Here is a 19,276-nt window from a genome sequence, read left to right as displayed (position 1 = left end):
TAGATTTTTAGCCAACCGGTTGTATGGCCAGACATCGAACAACACAGTGGACCAAGGCTACGCCAAAAACCTGGCTTTGAGACATCGCATGTGTGTGATTGATTCAACATTGATGCCAAACTGAACTCAGCAATACGAGATGGCTGTTACAAAGAGGATTTGCTCCGGGTCACCCAGGTAAGATCGCTTGCGCATCACTACGATCTGTCAAGCTAGTTAGAGTGAGGAATGTCAAAATCTCAGTTAGTTGTTCCATGATGACAAATCATCACAAAATGGAGGCATACCCCCTATATTGTTCAAAGATGCCACCCCTAATTTTTGTCCCACGCTTTTGACAATGATCTAGGATATCCCATTCGAAATGGCTGAGTGGAATGAAACATCATGCAGCATCAGGACCATTCCTAAAGAGACGATCACACGCCCTTGCGTCATACACAGGGATAGGTCAATGTAGACTATGTATCTCTCTATATTGTGTACGCACTTATGTATCTATTATCTCGGAGAGAAATAAATCAACTGATGATGGTTTGATTTGCATTTTGCAATGTGCACTTTAGGAGGGCTATGCCTACTCATCACTGTCCAAGTTATTGTAGGCGTCACCACTACGCAGGCCCATTTTAGTATAATTAAAACAGCAATTATTATAGATTGTATTAAATCAACACCCGTTGTACAGTACATTTAGCCTACATCGATCCTAAGTGGGAGAGAAGTAGCCTATTGTATTTAGAAAATAGGCTAGGGAAGACAGCCAATAGGCCTATTCATTGTTGTGTTTTTAGAATATTTAATTTGGGTTTCTCTCAATAAAATGCCATGTACAACAGAATACCACGCATTATTCATTAGATTAATGTATGACGATTTTAATACAAAATAATGACGCATTAATTGCCTTAAAATAATGATAGTCTACAAAAAAAAAAAAAAACTGAGAAATTACTAGTTAATTTTTGCACTGATCCACCATTACACTAATCAGAGACCACCATTTCACAATTCATAAGCAATACTAGACAAACTAGTTTGTGACTCACAGGTGTGCTGCTACTGTACTTTATTTTGGTACAATTTCAAATACGGGGCGTGTGCTTCTTGCGAGGTTGGCAACAGGAGGCGATGATAGGCTAGGCGAGGAGTGGAAGCGCTGGGGAATGTTGCTGTGTCGGGTTCTTCCTGGAGTTTGCTGTTACAGAAAAGTCTCTTGGTAGCCTGTATTTCTCGTAGAATTTTCTAAAAGGCCACACAACAATTTTCTGTGCGTAGGCCTACCTGTTGACAGGTAAGCATTTTCATGTTATAAACAGGTTTCTTTTAGAGAGCCACAGAGTTGATACATTGTTACAGTTCCGTTGGTAAACAACATGCCGCATTTTCATATCAGGAATAGAACTTCAAACTATTGCCAGAAACAGAAACTGCAGGCGCATCGTAACGTCCACCGACGTTTTAGCGTTAAAATCAAATACAGCTAGTAATGGTTGTAAATAAAATCCAGGAAGTGGGATTAAGTTAACACAAGATCAGTAGTATGATCTGTGATTAAGTTAGAGGCAATGGACCAAAGTTTATTTGAAAATGACAACACACTGTAGGCTTAAACTACAATAGCTATCGAAAACCCTTCTCCGTATGTAGGGTTTTCAGCGGGTACGTTCGCCCACTGTTGGCTTCATGTGAACTACAATTCTGATCATGTGTTTTAATGTTTAGAACGTTAATCATCGCGTTCCATCCGGTTTTCGAAACATGCTGATATGCCCCTTATCTTTCATATCAGCAAGAAATCATCTTTCAAATAAAAATATACTTATTGTAGCAGTTTTGCACAGATCCACAAGCTATGTGTGCCTCCATTTGTAGAACTACTCTTCCTCCCCAGTTACCCTTACACACAGGTGTTCAGAGCAAACTAGATAGCTAATTAACACCGCTGCCTAGGCCTTCTGTCTGTCTTTCGTAAACAAGTGATATAACATGGAGATATGGCCTTGTGGGAAACATAACCCTATAAAGGTGTGTAGTAATTTAACCTTAAAAAACATTTTATTTCTCACTAATATGAAAGATACATTCGTTATGTTTCCAAGCTACATTTTATACTGTATGTATAGGCTATCAGCATTCACCTCACACATACATTTTAACAGTTAAGAAGTCTCGATTTTCTAACTTCCCCATTTGGCCCCTTTTAACTGAGGGAGAGTATCAGGCATGCATAATTCTAGCCCTGATAACAATGACACACAGCACTCTCATTGTTCCTGAACTCAGTTGGCCACCGATCTGATCATACATTTGTTCCTGTTTGCTCCTACTGTGATTCAGTCCGAGCGTAGGAGCAAATTATAGGTCATAATGGAAACAGCTATGAATGTTGCTAAGAGTTGTGTTGAAATTGTGAGTTTTTTTCAGTGAATTAAAGTCCACAGGCTATCAGTTGTATTCATTTAATTCATTTCAGGTTGTGCTTTACTTAAAAATTTGAAATGATGGCTGAAGGTTTCTTGGCTCTGTCCTATTTGAGTACAATCATTCCCCTGCGCACCACTGATAGAATCTCCGGCACTTGATTGCAGCAAAAGGAATGTAATACAAAGTCTTTATAATCTTGGGTTTGATTATATTATTTATTTAGAGAGTGAAATATTGCCCCTTCAATGTTGATTGTTCCAAATGTAAACATTTCAGGTAATACAGAATGGGATTACAGTACATACACATCTACGTAATTAATCTGAAAGCAATGCTACACTATTCTGCAATTCAATTTCCCTACTAGGCATCTTTTGTGATGTAAGTCCGTAGAGTTAGAATTAAGATTCTAATTCCATGAGAAAGTGATGTAATTTCCTGGGTATGTATTTTGTGTGAACAGGCAGGAGCATGTGGACATCCTGTTGTAGCTGGTCCTGTTTGGAACCCACCGCCACAGTGGAAGAAAACGGCAGCTCATGGCGCCAGGCCTACACAAACTCGGGCAACAGCCAATCCCCGATCTCTCCCGAACTTTTGTGCAAGGCCTGCGGAGGCCATTTTGACACCATCGCTATAAAGGTAAGAGGCACTGAACCAATGGGTAATAGCCTGATTAATATTGTAAAGGAGGGCCGGCTGGCAAGCTCTCGTCTGAAATGTGGGTAGCAGAGTGTGACTTGAACTCTGGAACAGCATAGATCCAAGAGGATTTGATACAGATGTGCTGCTACAGACTCCAAAGTAACAGATTTGCTTGTCAACAGAATTACTAGAATTTAGACTTTTATGATTCACAGATTCACTATATCAGTAACTGGGCCTGTACTAGTCAGTCTTAGAACAAAGTGATGCTCACATTCTGGATTGTCAAATACAGCACTAGTCGACACTTCTACAATAGTGACTGCATTTCTGAATCAATCAAAGCAGGAAGTTGAGGGCTGTTTAAATCACTAACAGATGTACAGTTCAAAAGTTTGGGCTCACTTAGAAATGTCCTTGTTTTTGAAAGAAAAGCAAAAAAAAATTGCCCATTAACATAACAGATTGATCAGAAATACAGTGTAGACATTGTTAATGTTGCAAATGACTTTTGTAGCTGGAAACTGCTGATATTTTTTTATGGAATATCTACAGAGGCGTGCAGAGGCCCATTATCAGCAACCATCACTCCTGTGTTCCAATGGCACGTTGTGTTAGCTAATCCAAGTTTATAATTTTAAAAGGCTCATTGATCATTAGAAAACCCTTTTGCAATTATGTTAGCACAGCTGAAAACTGTTGATCTGATTTAAAGAAGCAATAATACTGTCCTTCTTTAGACTAGTTGATTATCTGTCTCATCAGCATTTGTGGGATCGATTACAGGCTCAAAATGGCCAGAAACAAATAACTTTCTTCTGAAACTCATCAGTCTATTCTTGTTCCAAGAAATTAATAGTACCCGCAAAACACCAGTCTCAACGTCAACAGTGAAGAGGCGACTCCCGGATTCTGGCCTAGGCAGAGTTGCAAAGAAAAAGCCATATCTCAGACTGGCCAATAAAAATGAAAGATTAAGATGATCAAATTAACACAGACATTGGACAGAGGAACTCTGCCTAGAAGGCCAGCATCCCGGAGTCGCCTCTTCATTGTTGACATTGAGATTGGTGTTTTGCGGGTACTATTTAATGAAGCTGCCAGTTGAGGACTTGTGAGGCGTCTGTTTCTCAAACTAGACACTCTAATGTACTTGTCCTCTTGCTCAGTTGTCCACCGGGGCCTCCCACTCCTCTTTCTGTTCTGGTTAGAGCCAGTTTGCGCTGTTCTGTGAAGGGAGTAGTTCACAGCGTTGTACGAGATCTTCAGTTTCTTGGCAATTTCTCGCATGGAATAGCCATTTCTCAGAACAAGAATGGACTGACGAGTTTCAGAAGAAAGTTCTTTGTTTCTGGCCATTTTGAGCCTGTAATTGATCCCACAAATGCTGATTTTTTATTTATTTATTTTATTTCACCTTTATTTAACCAGGTAGGCAAATTGAGAACACGTTCTCATTTACAATTGCGACCTGGCCAAGATAAAGCAAAGCAGTTCGACACATACAACAACACATAGTTACACATGGAGTAAAACAAACATACAGTCAATAATACAGTGAAAATAAGTCTATATACAATATGAGCAAGTGAGGTGAGATAAGGGAGGTGAAGGCAAACAAAATATATATATAAATAAATAAATAAAATATAAAAAGGCCATGGTGGCGAAGTAAATACAATATAGCAAGTAAAAAAAATAACACTGGAATGGTTGGTTTGCAGTGGAAGAAGGTGCAAAGTAGAGATAGAAATAATGGGGTGCAAAGGAGCAAAATAAATAAATACAGTAGGTAAAGAGGTAGTTGTTTGGGCTAAATTATAGATGGGCTATGTACAGGTGCAGTAATCTATGAGCTGCTCTGACAGCTGGTGCTTAAAGCTAGTGAGGGAGATAAGTGTTTCCAGTTTCAGAGATTTTTGTAGTTCGTTCCAGTCATTGGCAGCAGAGAACTGGAAGGAGAGGCGGCCAAAGGAAGAATTGGTTTTGGGGGTGACCAGAGAGATATACCTGCTGGAGCGCGTGCTACGGGTGGGCGTTGCTATGGTGACCAGCGAGCTGAGATAAGGGGGGACTTTACCTAGCAGGGTCTTGTAGATGACCTGGAGCCAGTGGGTTTGGCGACGAGTGTGAAGCGAGGGCCAGCCAACGAGCGCGTACAGGTCGCAGTGGTGGGTAGTATATGGGGCTTTGGTGACAAAACGGATGGCACTGTGATAGACTGCATCCAATTTATTGAGTAGGGTTTTGGAGGCTATTTTGTAAATGACATCACCGAAGTCGAGGATTGGTAGGATGGTCAGTTTTACAAGGGTATGTTTGGCAGCATGAGTGAAGGATGCTTTGTTGCGGAATAGGAAGCCGATTCTAGATTTAACTTTGGATTGGAGATGCTTGATGTGAGTCTGGAAGGAGAGTTTACAGTCTAACCAGACACCTAGGTATTTGTAGTTGTCCACATATTCTAAGTCAGAGCCGTCCAGAGTAGTGATGCTGGACAGGCGGGCAGGTGCAGGCAGCGATCGGTTGAAGAGCATGCATTTAGTTTTACTTGTATTTAAGAGCAATTGGAGGCCACGGAAGGAGAGTTGTATGGCATTGAAGCTCGCCTGGAGGGTTGTTAACACAGTGTCAAGAGAAGGGCCAGAAGTATACAGAATGGTGTCGTCTGCGTAGAGGTGGATCAGAGACTCACCAGCAGCAAGAGCGACATCATTGATGTATACAGAGAAGAGAGTCGGTCCAAGAATTGAACCCTGTGGCACCCCCATAGAGACTGCCAGAGGTCCGGACAACAGACCCTCCGATTTGACACACTGAACTCGATCAGAGAAGTAGTTGGTGAACCAGGCGAGGCAATCATTAGAGAAACCAAGGCTGTCGAGTCTGCCGATGAGGATGTGGTGATTGATAGAGTCAAAAGCCTTGGCCAGGTCAATGAATATGGCTGCACAGTACTGTTTCCTATCGATAGCGGTTAAGATATTGTTTATGACCTTGAGCGTGGCTGAGGTGCACCCATGACCAGCTCTGAAACCAGATTGCATAGCGGAGAAGGTATGGTGGGATTCGAGATGGTCGGTAATCTGTTTGTTGACTTGGCTTTCGAAGACCTTAGAAAGGCAGGGTAGGATAGATATAGGTCTGTAGCAGTTTGGGTCTAGAGTGTCTCCCCCTTTGAAGAGGGGGATAACCGCAGCTGCTTTCCAATCTTTGGGAATCTCAGACGACCATAAAGAGAGGTTGAAAAGGCTGGTAATAGGGGTGGCAACAATTTCAGCAGATAGTTTTAGAAAGAAAGGGTCCAGATTATCTAGCCCGGGTGATTTGTAAGGGTCCAGATTTTGCATCTCTTTCAGAACATCAGCTGACTGTATTTGGGAGAAAGAGAAATGGGGAAGGCTTGGGCGAGTAGCAGAGGGGAGGGCAGTGCTGTTGACCGGGGTAGGGGTAGCCAGGTGGAAAGCATGGCCAGCCGTAGAAAAATGCTTATTGAAATTCTCAATTATAATGGATTTGTCGGTGGTGACAGTATTTCCTATCTTCAGTGCAGTTGGAAGCTGGGAGGAGGTGTTCTTATTCTCCATGGACTTTACAGTGTCCCAGAACTTTTTTGAGTTTGTGTTGCAGGAAGCAAATTTCTGCTTGAAAAAGCTAGCCTTGGCTTTTCTAACTGCCTGTGTATACTGGTTTCTAGCTTCCCTGAAAAGTTGCATATCACGGGGGCTGTTCGATGCTAATGCAGAACGCCATAGGATGTTTTTCTGTTGGTTAAGGGCAGTCAGGTCAGGAGAGAACCAAGGGCTATATCTGTTCCTGGTTCTAAATTTCTTGAATGGGGCATGCTTATTCAAGATGGTGAGGAAGGCATTTAAAAAAAATATCCAGGCATCCTCTACTGACGGGATGAGATCAATGTCCTTCCAGGATACCTCGGCCAGGTCGATTAGAAAGGCCTGCTCGCTGAAGTGTTTCAGGGAGCGTTTGACAGTGATGAGTGGAGGTCGTTTGATCGCTGACCCATTACGGATACAGGCAATGAGGCAGTGATCGCTGAGATCTTGGTTGAAAACAGCAGAGGTGTATTTGGAGGGCAAGTTGGTTAGGATGATGTCTATGAGGGTACCCGTGTTTACGGAATTGGGATGATACCTGGTAGGTTCATTGATAATTTGTGTGAGATTGAGGGCATCAAGCTTAGATTGTAGGATGGCTGGGGTGTTAAGCATGTTCCAATTTAGGTCGCCTAGCAGCACAAGCTCTGAAGATAGATGGGGGGCAATCAGTTCACATATGGTGTCCAGAGCACAGCTGGGGGCAGAGGGTGGTCTATAGCAGGCGGCAACAGTGAGAGACTTGTTTTTAGAGAGGTGGATTTTTAAAAGTAGGAGTTCAAATTGTTTCGGAACAGACCTGGATAGTAAAACAGAACTCTGCAGGCAATCCTTGCAGTAGATTGCAACACCGCCCCCTTTGGCCGTTCTATCTTGTCTGAAAATCTTGTAGTTAGGGATGAAAATGTCAGAATTTTTGGTGGTCTTCCTAAGCCAGGATTCAGACACAGCTAAAACATCTGGGTTGGCAGAGTGTGCTAAAGCAGTGAACAAAACAAACTTAGGGAGGAGGCTTCTAATGTTAACATGCATGAAACCAAGGCTATTACGGTTACAGAAGTCATCAAAAGAGAACGCCTGGGGAATAGGAGTGGAGCTAGGTACTGCAGGGCCTGGATTCACCTCTACATCACCAGAGGAACAGAGGAGGAGTAGGATAAGGGTACGGCTAAAAGCTATGAGAATTGGTCGTTTGGAACGTCTAGAACAGAGAGTAAAAGGAAGTTTCTGGGGGCGATAAAATAGCATCAAGGAATAATGTACAGACAAACGTATGGTAGGATGTGAATACAGTGGAGGTAAACCTAGGTAATGGGTGATGATGAGAGAGATATAGTCTCTAGAAACATCATTGAAACCAGGTGATGTCATCGCATATGTGGGTGGTGGAACTGAGAGGTTGGATATATAGTGAGCAGGGCTAGAGGCTCTACAGTGAAATAAGCCAATAAACACTAACCAGAACAGCAATGGACAAGGCATATTTACATTAAGGAGATGCATGCTTAATCGAGTGATCATAAGGGTCCAGTGAGTAGAGGTTGGTTGGGGGCACGGCGATCCAGACAGCTGGCCGGGTAGCTGGCTATCGGTAGCAAGATAACATAGGATGGAGGTCTGTTTTTATTTTATTTTTTTATTTATTTTTTTTGTCACCTCGTTCGTTTCTGTCGGTAGATTAGTGGGGTTCCGTGTGGTAGAGGGGATCGATCCAATTGGCAAAATATATATAGTGACCCAGGAAAAAAGAAAAAAAAGAAATAAATTGTCCGGTATATTTATTTAGATAGCAGCCGATAAGACAGCTAATAATTAGCAGATGGGTATTCAGAAACGTCGCAATGGAAAAGCCTGTTGAAACCACCTCGGACAATTACGTCGGCAGACCAGTCGTGATGGATCGGCGGGGCTCCGTGTCGGCAATAAAGGGTCCAGTCCAATTGGCAAAAGAGGTATTGTAGCCCAATAATTCGCTGGTAGGCCTCTTCGGCTAGCCGGCAGATGGGCCTAGCTCGAGGCTAGCTCAAGGCTAACTGGTGCTTGTTTCGGGACAGAGGTATTAGCCAGTAGTAGCCACCTGGTTGCAGCTAGCTAGCGACGATGATCCGGTGTAATTGTCCAGAGCTTGCGTCAGGAATCCGGTGATGTGGTAGAGAAAAAGCAGTCCTATATTCTCTGGGTTGATATCGCGCCTGCAGACTGGCAGGTATTTGCCCGAGCTGAAGCTGGCTGGTGTCCGAGTTAAGGGTGAAGACCGCAGCAGTGGCTAACTGACTACTAGCTAGTAGCTAGCTATCTGGCTAGCTTCTGATTGGGGTTACGGTTCTAAAGTATAAAAAATAGCAGATCCGTACCACATTGGGTGAGGCTGGTTGCGGGAATGTATATTCAGTTCCAAGATGGAAAGTGAAATTAAAATATATACGAAATGTATACAAAAAATACGAGGACTATTTACGCGGGACAAGACGGGACAAGACAAGACAAATACACGTCCGACTGCTACGCCTTCTTGGAACTTCTTGGAACTAAGTATCTGATGCTCCAGATACTCAACTGGTCTAAAGAAGGCCAGTTTTATTGCTTCTTTAATCAGATCAACAGTTTTCAGCTGTGCTAATATAATTGCAAAAGGGTTTTCTGATGATCAATTAGCCTTTTAAAATGATAAACTTGGATTAGCTAACACAACGTGCCATTGGAACACAGGAGTGATGGTTGCTGAAAATGGACCTCTGTACGCCTATGTAACTATTTCATAAAAATTCAGCTGTTTCCAGCTACAATGGTCATTTACAACATTAACAATGTCTACACTGTAATTCTGATCAAATTGATGTGGTTTTAATGGACAAAAAAAATGCTTTTCTTTCAAAAACAAGGACATTTCTAAGTGACCCCAAACTGTTGAACGGTAGAGTAGGTTGGGTTTTTCTCACCCAACAGGCTTTGCCCTCCTGACATGTTTGCCTGCCAGTTGCCACACACAATCTCCCCTGCAAAGTAAACAACAGCCACGTGTTTATTTGCTTGTTATTACTGTACTTACGTCTAGGGCTGTCCCGACTGGGGGGGGGGGGGGGGATCTTGGTCGCCCGAAAGTTGTCTGTTCTTTCGACCAATCAAGTGGCTGACATTTTGAAACGTGTATTTTTCCATATATATATATACACATCCTATGTGTTTTAATAAAATCAACTGTATTTTTGTCTGATGCTGTTTGATGAAATAAGACACAAATTACTCAAGAGGGAGCCAGAGATGAAGAGAAAAACGACCATCCTCCTCCTGCTGGCTTTCGTAGACTCTGCCATTACTCTCCTGAAGTAGCCGGTAATAGGCTACACGAGGAGTCGGCAACCTTTCTCATGTGGAATGCCAATTTATCTTACCATTTCTACCGATCTGCTTGCCGCTTATGGTTTTCATATGCCAATTTTCGTGGAACAGTTTAATTTAATTTATTATAACGCCTTTGAATCTCAAAATCATTGTCATGTGGTTAATCAAAGTTCTAAATGAAAATGATACAAACCTAAAAGTATTGCCAATGCCAACGATGTAAAAATAGCCTACATAAAGCCAACAAATAAAAACATTGCAGCCTGCAGGTAGAAAATATCCTGATTTAAAAATAAATATCCTATAAATCACATTGGCTACACATGGCCTGTCTGCAACAAACTTGAAACATTGTATCAACTAGTTGTGTCCAGCCTGAAGCACTTGCTAGCAAACTTGCAACATTGTATAAAATATTTTGGGCACTCAGAATTTCCTGCACCAGTGAGCTCGGGACATTCACAGCTGTATAAGATCTCATCAGGTAGATCTATTTTATGACGTTTCCACTCGAACAGAGCATGACCTTGTTCCCCTTCACACCAAGTGGTTATCGAAAGGGAGAGCTGGAAAGATTTTTCTGATACATTGAGGAAATATTATCATTCTCGATTGATGTAAAAATAGACTTTGTTTGCTTGCTGTTTGAGGGGAAGAAAGCATTACTTTGAGAAGCTCCACAGCTCGTTGGTCGTGGTGCGTTAAGCCAATCAGAAATACTTTCAGATCCCCTAATGAGAACATTTATATGCCTACATTTGTGCGCAGGCCAGGTAGCCTATAGGCCTACTTCTATGCGTAATCAGGTGCGTGTTCTTACTCAACATTTGACAGTAGTACTTCAAACAAAAGACAATGGACTAAATTGACAAAACTCGTAAATGGAAGGAAATAAACCAAAACTTGTTTCTCACAAGTGTAGCATAGGTTGTGGGCTCTGCAAACAACGTGTCCACTCTGACAATGATAACGGTAAAAGACTGGACTAATAATATATTGAATGCATTAACAGAAATTACCATAACCATACAAACATTGTAAATTAGGAATTATTGGTAAATGTAGGCTACTACTGGTTATATGTAATGGGGAATTGATAGACACTAACAATCAAGGCAAATGATTCACAAAATGAGGTTATGAAACAATGAACGTGCACAAATTGTCGGGAGCGAGACTTGTGTTGTGCATCTTAGCCACACTCCCCTTCTTCTTCTTGGACTGTGCCATCCACGCGGCCTCCGCAATGGATTAGTTCACTGAGATGGGCGCGAATCAGACAGGTGTCTCGTGCCATAAACTGTTTTATATATATTTGCTACTGCTTGACAAAAAGAAATATCGTTCAACCAACAGCCTATCGACCAAACTATCTACCAGTCGACTAATTGGGGTCAGCCCTACTTACATCACCAGTTTACATGGAGGTAAAATCTCATCTTTGCTATAAATTTGCCAAGAGCTGTGGGCCAGAGGTTAGTTATTTTTGTGAGAAGTTTTTGAATAGGTTTTATTACAGTATAGATGCGGTAAAGAGGTAATGGAACGCAGACCGTGGGGGACAGGAGGACGCCGGATTGGCACACATTCAACAATTTTTTTTATTTTTTTTTATTTTTTATTTGACCGTTATTTTACCAGGTAAGTTGACTGAGAACACGTTCTCATTTGCAGCAACGACCTGGGGAATAGTTACAGGGGAGAGGAGGGGGATGAATGAGCCAATTGTAAACTGGGGATTATTAGGTGACCATGATGGTTTGAGGGCCAGATTGGGAATTTAGCCAGGACACCGGGGTTAACACCCCTACTCTTACGATAAGTGCCATGGGATCTTTAATGACCTCAGAGAGTCAGGACACCCGTTTAACGTCCCATCCGAAAGACGGCACCCTACACAGGGCAGTGTCCCCAATCACTGCCCTGGGGCATTGGGATATTTTTTTTTTAGACCAGAGGAAAGAGTGCCTCCTACTGGCCCTCCAACACCACTTCCAGCAGCATCTGGTCTCCCATCCAGGGACTGACCAGGACCAACCCTGCTTAGCTTCAGAAGCAAGCCAGCAGTGGTATGCAGGGTGGTATGCTGCTGGCTAACATCTAACAAAGTGAATATTCGTCAAATCCGTCATGATTGATGTATTGTAACAGGCCCACAATGTGGTTACTACATTTTATTTTGATATATTGGCAGTTTTCGCTGCATAACATTTAGAAGTAGTCCATTTTCAGGTTTAGAAGAAGTGACTGCTAAACGCTAACTCCTGTTCGTATAAGCTGGTAGCATAGCTAGCATAGAGAAATTGGTGGTGGTAGTCAAAGTTGTATTTAACTGCAATGCAGTTGATTGGTGACGATGACATGAACATGTATTGGTGTTGACAAGCATTGTACTCTGATTTTTACATCAACATAGTGTGAAATACACATACTGTATAAACAATAGCCTAAATGTAGGCTAATTTTGTTGGGGGGGACAATCAGGAGATTCGGGATCTTTTCCCCCATGGCATCTTTCCTCCACGCGTTTCCATGTCGTTTCTAATGTTTTGGTCAAGTTCCACTGACCTCTTAACCGCATCTTTGGCGAACACTTTTGATTCAACTTCTCAACAATAAGGTTCTAGTCTAGTGCTCAGCTGGAACAAAAGGCTGTGCGGCGCACACACACCGGAGTGTTATTCTTTCAGTGATCGTTCATTTCTTGGTAAGAGTTTCACCCTCACCGTGTCTTGTCCTCCTTTCTCCCTACCCCTTTCTCCCTACCCCAGCATGTCTGTGTGGACTGCAAGAAGAACTTCTGTGGCCGCTGCTCGGTGCAGCTGGAGCCGCCACGCCCGCGCCTCTGCCACACATGTCAGCGATTTCACGGAACCCTCTTCGACCGCGCCCAGTTGATGAGACTCAAGGTGTGCCGCTTTTCTCTTCGTATTTTTTATTTTAATGGCAAATAAACAAGGACAAATGCATTGGGTTAAGCTACACGTCAAACTACATATATTGTAGCTAAGTCAGGTGAAAGTTAAAGCAGTAACACTTTTCATTCTATTACTCTTATCTGTGTAATAACACTTTAATTACACTAGTTACCAAATTGTATTAAGATGTTGTCATGATGACACGATGTTACATGAGTACATTAGTAACTGCATTATAAGCATGGTAATGTAGTTTAGTTTTTTTTACACGAGGAGTAGGAAAAATATAAATAGTGTGTGTCAGATGAAATTCAACAATAACCCCAAACACTAGGTGCGGGAGCTGCGTGACTACCTCCACCTGCACGAGGTGCCCACCCAGACATGCCGGGAAAAGGAGGAGCTGGTTGAGCTGGTCCTGGGCCAGCAGACCCCCAGCACCAGCAGAAGCAGTGAGACCGTGTCCTCCCAGCCCGGGGCTCACAACAATGTCCCCTCCCCAGACACACCGTCCCCTCCCCAGACACAGGGCCCTACCAGCCCAGACACATTGAGCCCAGAGCAGCCAGAACAATCAGCCCCTGAGGCAGAGTCAGAGCAGATCTCTGATGAGGAGGAGGAGGAGGAGGATGATGAGGACGAAGAGGTAAACACTAAGCTCAAGGTTTTGGGATTGATTAATCAGTAGCTGTTAGATGGAGGGATGCCTACGACCACCAAGAGGATAATCGATGTCAGACAGCAGCAGAGACATGCAAAGACCACACAAAATACAATGTTATTATGATTCCAAAAAAAATCCATGTTTTGAAATGTAGCATACCACTGTTGTTGACAAACTCAAAGATGTGGCAAAATATACACTGGCCAGACAAAAGTAAAAGAGACCAGACAAAATACACATTACTATTCTGACCCACCTCCATGGTTGTCCTGTTCCTGCAGTCATCGGACAGCGAGGAGACCCTGATGCCCGGCCGCAGAGCCTCTCTGTCTGACCTGAGCCGCGTGGAGGATATCGAGGGCCTGAGCGTGCGCCAGCTCAAGGAGATCTTGGCCCGCAACTTTGTCAACTACAAAGGCTGCTGCGAGAAGTGGGAGCTGATGGAGAGGGTCACCCGCCTCTACAACGACCAGAAGGACCTCCAGAACCTAGGTGAGCATTTCCAGGATGTGGTCATGTGAGGCTCATTTGGTAAAAGCGCTAGCAATCCCAAGGAAGTGGATGCGATTTCCCACTGGGGTCACATGTATTAACAAATATGCACTCACTGTAGGCTACTGTAAGTGTCTGCTAAATGGCATATACTGTATTATATCTGGGGATGACTGATGTGGAATTTTAGCCTGGATTTAAAAAATAATAATATCAGTTCAATTCTTTGTTTCTTTTTTCCAGTTTCAAATACAAAAAATGAAGAAGGTAAGGGTCTTGTTTCAAGTTCAAAAGACAAGAGAATCGGTGATGAAAACCATTTTACTGCCAAAGGGCTGGAACACAATTTGAGGAACACTTGAAGTTTATGTAAATCATACATTGATCCGTAGTAAAAATTTGGTCCCACACTGCTTAAATGTAACATGTTATGTGCAACCTGCCAAATATAATACAATGAAAGATGACCCAAATAGAGTTATTTAGACCACACTCAATAGAGACCTCTCCTCTTTTCCATGTCGTTGTGCCATAGACCCTGCAGCTCCCAAGAGCCAGGAGGAGAACCTCTGTCGGATCTGCATGGACTCTCCCATTGACTGTGTGCTGCTGGAGTGTGGCCACATGGTCACCTGCAGCAAGTGTGGCAAGCGCATGAGCGAGTGCCCCATCTGCAGACAGTACGTGGTACGGGCGGTGCACGTCTTCAGGTCCTGATGGATGGCCACAATGAGGGACACAGTGGATACCAAGGACAACATGGCATTGCTGCCACCACTGTTCAGAGATGGCATATCTTACAAGAATACACTCCTCTGTAATGCACACTCTCACTCATTCAATCAGTCTTCCTCTTGCTGGCATTCCAGAGAAATAACCTGTCTCCACTTTTCTGGGTTCTCTGTTTTTCTACTCCACCTGAACCTATTGTTTCTACACTTTCAGCATTTTACAAGACCTCAATATTTCAGTACTATAACTTCGTTGTTCAAAAGAGTTAGGTATCATGTATTCACATTGGTGCCAGTCAGACACCAAACTATATTGGCACTTTGCATGGGAGGGCAGCAGTACCTTTTCAAATTCTGAGGTTATTGGGTAGAGATTATGTTTCTTTCAACCCCACACACAGGCAAGGTTATATTGCATTTTTTTGTCTTTGCATTTGTGTGCACGGGGAAACAACTGAGTTCCATAGCTGAGAAACACAACTGAGTTCCATAGCTGAGTAACACAGGGGATACTACAGAGGGCATCGAATTGCAAGCAATGAATATAAAAAACGTATTTGTTCTAGCAATGAATGAAATGCTGAATCCTGGTAAGAGAGGGAACATGTTAGGCTACTCTGTTATGCATATCAATATCAAAACAGACAGAGTGGCCAGAATGGTGCTATTTTACTAGTGATTAACAACACTCGTAACAAAACATAATGGCCAAAATGGTGCTATTTGACCAATGGTAAGCAACACTCAGGGCCCCATTTTGACAGTGCAAGTAAGCGGTGTTAGTGTCGAGACCAAAATATCGAAAACCTCAACTGTTTATTTCAAACCTTATCGCCCCAAGCAAGGCTTGGATATGACCGTGCTAATATTTGATGCAGGCAATGCAGTAGTTGTGAAATTGGTGCATTAAGTGCAGCACGGAATACTTGAAGTGGTAAGGTCTGTTTTGCGCCCTCCAATTTGTCACACTCAGAGTTCAGTACCTGCAAACCAGCTTTTCTGTTAATTGGTTTTGTGGTCCAGAGATCTATCTTTAGGTTGCAGTGCACTTGCTAAGCATAGAACCCAGGCCTTATGTCTTATTGGCGATCCTTCAGAAACAGAGCTGTGTGATGGTTGAACACAAGAGTCTGCTTGTAGCTCACTGAAAGTACTTGAGGGTCAAGGAGGGGATAATGCTTGGTTTCATTTGCCCTTTTATGGTCAAACTACCCTTTTAACTTGCAGATATTGTATCAAAACTGGAACAGAACACGCATTGACTTGACAGTAATAGTTCTTTAAATTAGCCACAATGGGGATCTTTTCTGAAATGTAAACCCTACACAGTAGATATGCAGCTTCTTTTTTATTCTCTGGGGGTCATAAATTGTTTGCTGTTTGAAGTTGGTTCCATGACTTTACCCCAAATTAGGTTTGGGGTAAAGAGAACTGACCTCGTTTAGCAGAATGTCTCCATTCCCAGGCTCTCACCACCTCTCTCTTATCAGCAAGTGCCCCAGAACAGAGTGCTCATTAACTTAGCTGACGTAGTGCACTGAATACACTCATTTCCTAATGACGAGTTGATTAAATGTGGTATCTACTAGTTAAAAAACAACTGTTTTCTGCAAATTTACTTTGTTTGTGGGGGTGTTTTAAAAGCTAGATTTCATAATTGAAACAATAACAAAGAGCGACCCCGCCTCTGTTTCAGTATAAAGCTGAGGGATGGGCCTGGAGAAATGTAACCCTTCTCAGATTCATAGACAGAGCTAAGGACTGACCATCCATGATATCAAAGTTATAGTTCTAACCATGTTTTAAGGCTATACAGTGTTTGTTTAGATTTACATTGTTTATGCACATTGAAGTAAAACAAGCTTATATTTTGGGTTCTCATGAGGTATGACAAGTTAAACTAAGCTCATGAGGTATTAATACGTTATAATGTTAAAGAATCAATGGGTATATATCATTCATTAAATGGATGTAGCAACTAAGGATTCTAGCTTTAAGGAGGATCTTGGTTAATTCTATTCCAACTCTAGGCAATTCAGTAAATGGATTGAGATTGTCTCTAATTTCATATAAATTCAATTTTATTACGATGCATTTCTCAAATTGCCTGGAATTGAAATGGTTTGGCAGCCCTCTGCAACTTTTTATGGAACATGTTTTAAAATGATAGAGAAACATAATGGTTTGCATTTAAATGGTCTTTCTACTGTACATCTTGTTTTATAGCTAATGAATGTACCATAAAACTGATCATGAGGAAAATGCACTTATACTAATTAATGTGTCTGTTTTAGGGAATGCATATCCTCTGGGATAGACTCCATTTATCCCAGATACTTGGTCTGCCTGAACTGAATGTAACTGGTTTAAGTTGTTTACAATAACAAAACCATTTCTTACTGTGACTGCCAAATTGCCAATATCGCAAATAGATTTTACACTAGTCCGTTTGATATGTCTTTTGTCAATAACTATGCTAATATCATGCAAGAACAATATGAATCATCTCATGTAGTTTGTAGAGAGCAGGTGAAATAAGATATGTCAGTGTCGTGAGACTAGATCTGGATCTTTTCACAAACATCTCGTCACCCATCTTGTTTTTATCCTGGACAGTCTATACAAGCCAGGCCGTCAGTCAAGTCACTTCTCTCTGAGGAGTGTTTTCTGTGCATGTGAAAACGTGTGCATACATTTAGCGAAACCCAACCCAAGATCTAAACATTCCAAACAGTAGAATTTACCTTAACAGAACACTCTTCAACAAAGCTAATATTTTCCACATATACTATAGCCCATGTACATGTGTAATGCTCCTTGAGTACCTGATTTAAAGGCTAGGTCTGATTAGAGGTTCAGTGCAGACATGTTTGATCTCTATCAAATAATTTCCGGGTAACAATTAAGTACCTGACTGATTGTTTTCATTTAAAATTGTCTAAAATAAATAAAAATAGCTTCTTAGCAAAGAGCAATTTCTCAAGCAAGAATTTTGCTAGGACTCTGGGAGAGGTTTGAGTGGGGAGGGGAAAACTGAAAATGTGTTATTATTGGCAGAGGTTTGGAACTTAACTAATTTACCCCATGGTGATGACACCATGGAAGGCCAAAACTCCCACCAAAACAGGCAGAAATTTCAGGCGGTCTTTTCAGACAGCTCTTACACTAAAAGGGCATTATCATAATTTTCACAGTATAATTCCAGCCTCATTGTGGAAATGTATATATAAAACAAAGGAATATCATGTTTTTGACTGCACTGGGCCTTTAACAGTATATCAAATGTGTAGCAGACTACTAATTAGAGTATTTAAAGAAATGTCTTTTAAATAATGCCTTCTTCCTGATGGAATTTCAATAGCCTCAAAAGGCATAAGATAAAACCTTAATGGCATGCGTGTGTGGGATGTTGGTGTCCCTAATCTGCCACGAGAGTCCTGTAGTTCTTATTGCTGTCTGAGGACCTAGATATTAATTGGTTATTGGTGACTGGTTATTGGTGACTTTAAAATGGAGGTGTTTTGGTATTTGGAAGACTAATCAATCTACTATTGTGAAATGTTGGACGTGTTTAGAAAAATCAGACAATCTATCGTATCTTTGATTCTTTAACAGTGAGTTATAATTTTGGCAAATGCCTTGCTATGGAGAGTTGTGCTAAAGGTGTTTAACAACACCTCCACTAGTTATTAGATTAGAACAGGGAAATTAGTCTGCACTATCCCACCCCAGGGGAAAAGGTTCATTATTAGCATATGAAGTTCAACTGTAATGGAACGATTTGCATGTATTTTTTTGGGGGGGGGAAGACTGCTCTGACAAAAAGCAGTTTGAAAACACTTGGAATGACTCATAACTGTATGTGTGGAGAATTATTTGTGTTTCGTATACTCTGATGATTTAACTTTGTTCAACTGTGAAATTGTATATAATAATCCCATGCGACAGTATCATTTTAAATATTATTGAGCGTGTTGTACATTTGTCAAATTACTAGCATGGACTATTGCCTTTGTTGTAGTTTAAATATGTATTCAGCAGTATTGGCTAAATGAGCTAAATGCTGGATCAGTTCTTAACTACAATGGAAGCTAATAGGATTTATAAATCAGAAAAACCTATATTTTTGAAAATGTATTAAACATATTGATGTTCTTGTGCATATATTTTGTTGGACATTTTTTATATTGATAAAAATATAATAAAGTACCCCAACAGACTTAAACTCCATTTGTACATTGGGCTTTTCTATGACCATAGACTATAATTAAACCTATGAAAAACCTCTAAAAATAAGAATTGTGCAAAAGGAGATGTCAACCGGTTAATGGTTTTCCGGTTGTGATTGAATAATGTCAAAAGGTCAGTGATCCTTGGGATGTCCCTCCCTGCACTAAATCTGTCAATTTCAATGAGGTGACATCCCAATGATTCCGTATAGCA

At 41.6% G+C, this 19,276-nt stretch overlaps 1 protein-coding gene across 2 annotated transcripts; it reads left to right on the top strand.

The window, feature by feature from the left end:
• The first annotated feature begins 85 nt into the window (after positions 1–85).
• On the top strand, positions 86–19,058 carry LOC129818931 (E3 ubiquitin-protein ligase rififylin-like). Of its 2 annotated transcripts, none has more exons than XM_055875297.1 (7): positions 86–177; positions 2,891–3,069; positions 12,800–12,937; positions 13,281–13,592; positions 13,892–14,102; positions 14,346–14,369; positions 14,638–19,058. In XM_055875297.1, the coding sequence occupies exons 2-7, from the start codon at positions 2,899–2,901 to the stop codon at positions 14,817–14,819; spliced, it is 1,038 nt and encodes a 345-aa protein (XP_055731272.1). In that variant the 5' UTR covers positions 86–177; positions 2,891–2,898; the 3' UTR covers positions 14,820–19,058. The 2 variants fall into 2 exon arrangements, with proteins under 2 accessions (XP_055731272.1, XP_055731281.1); XM_055875306.1 differs by lacking the exon at positions 86–177 and adding an exon at positions 1,140–1,294.
• Positions 19,059–19,276: the final 218 nt, after the last annotated feature.

Source organism: Salvelinus fontinalis, chromosome 2, assembly GCF_029448725.1.
Source record: "Salvelinus fontinalis isolate EN_2023a chromosome 2, ASM2944872v1, whole genome shotgun sequence".
NCBI lineage: Eukaryota > Metazoa > Chordata > Actinopteri > Salmoniformes > Salmonidae > Salvelinus > Salvelinus fontinalis.
The sequence above is the reverse complement of the archived record's forward strand: the minus strand, read 5'-3'. Positions and strand labels throughout refer to the sequence as shown.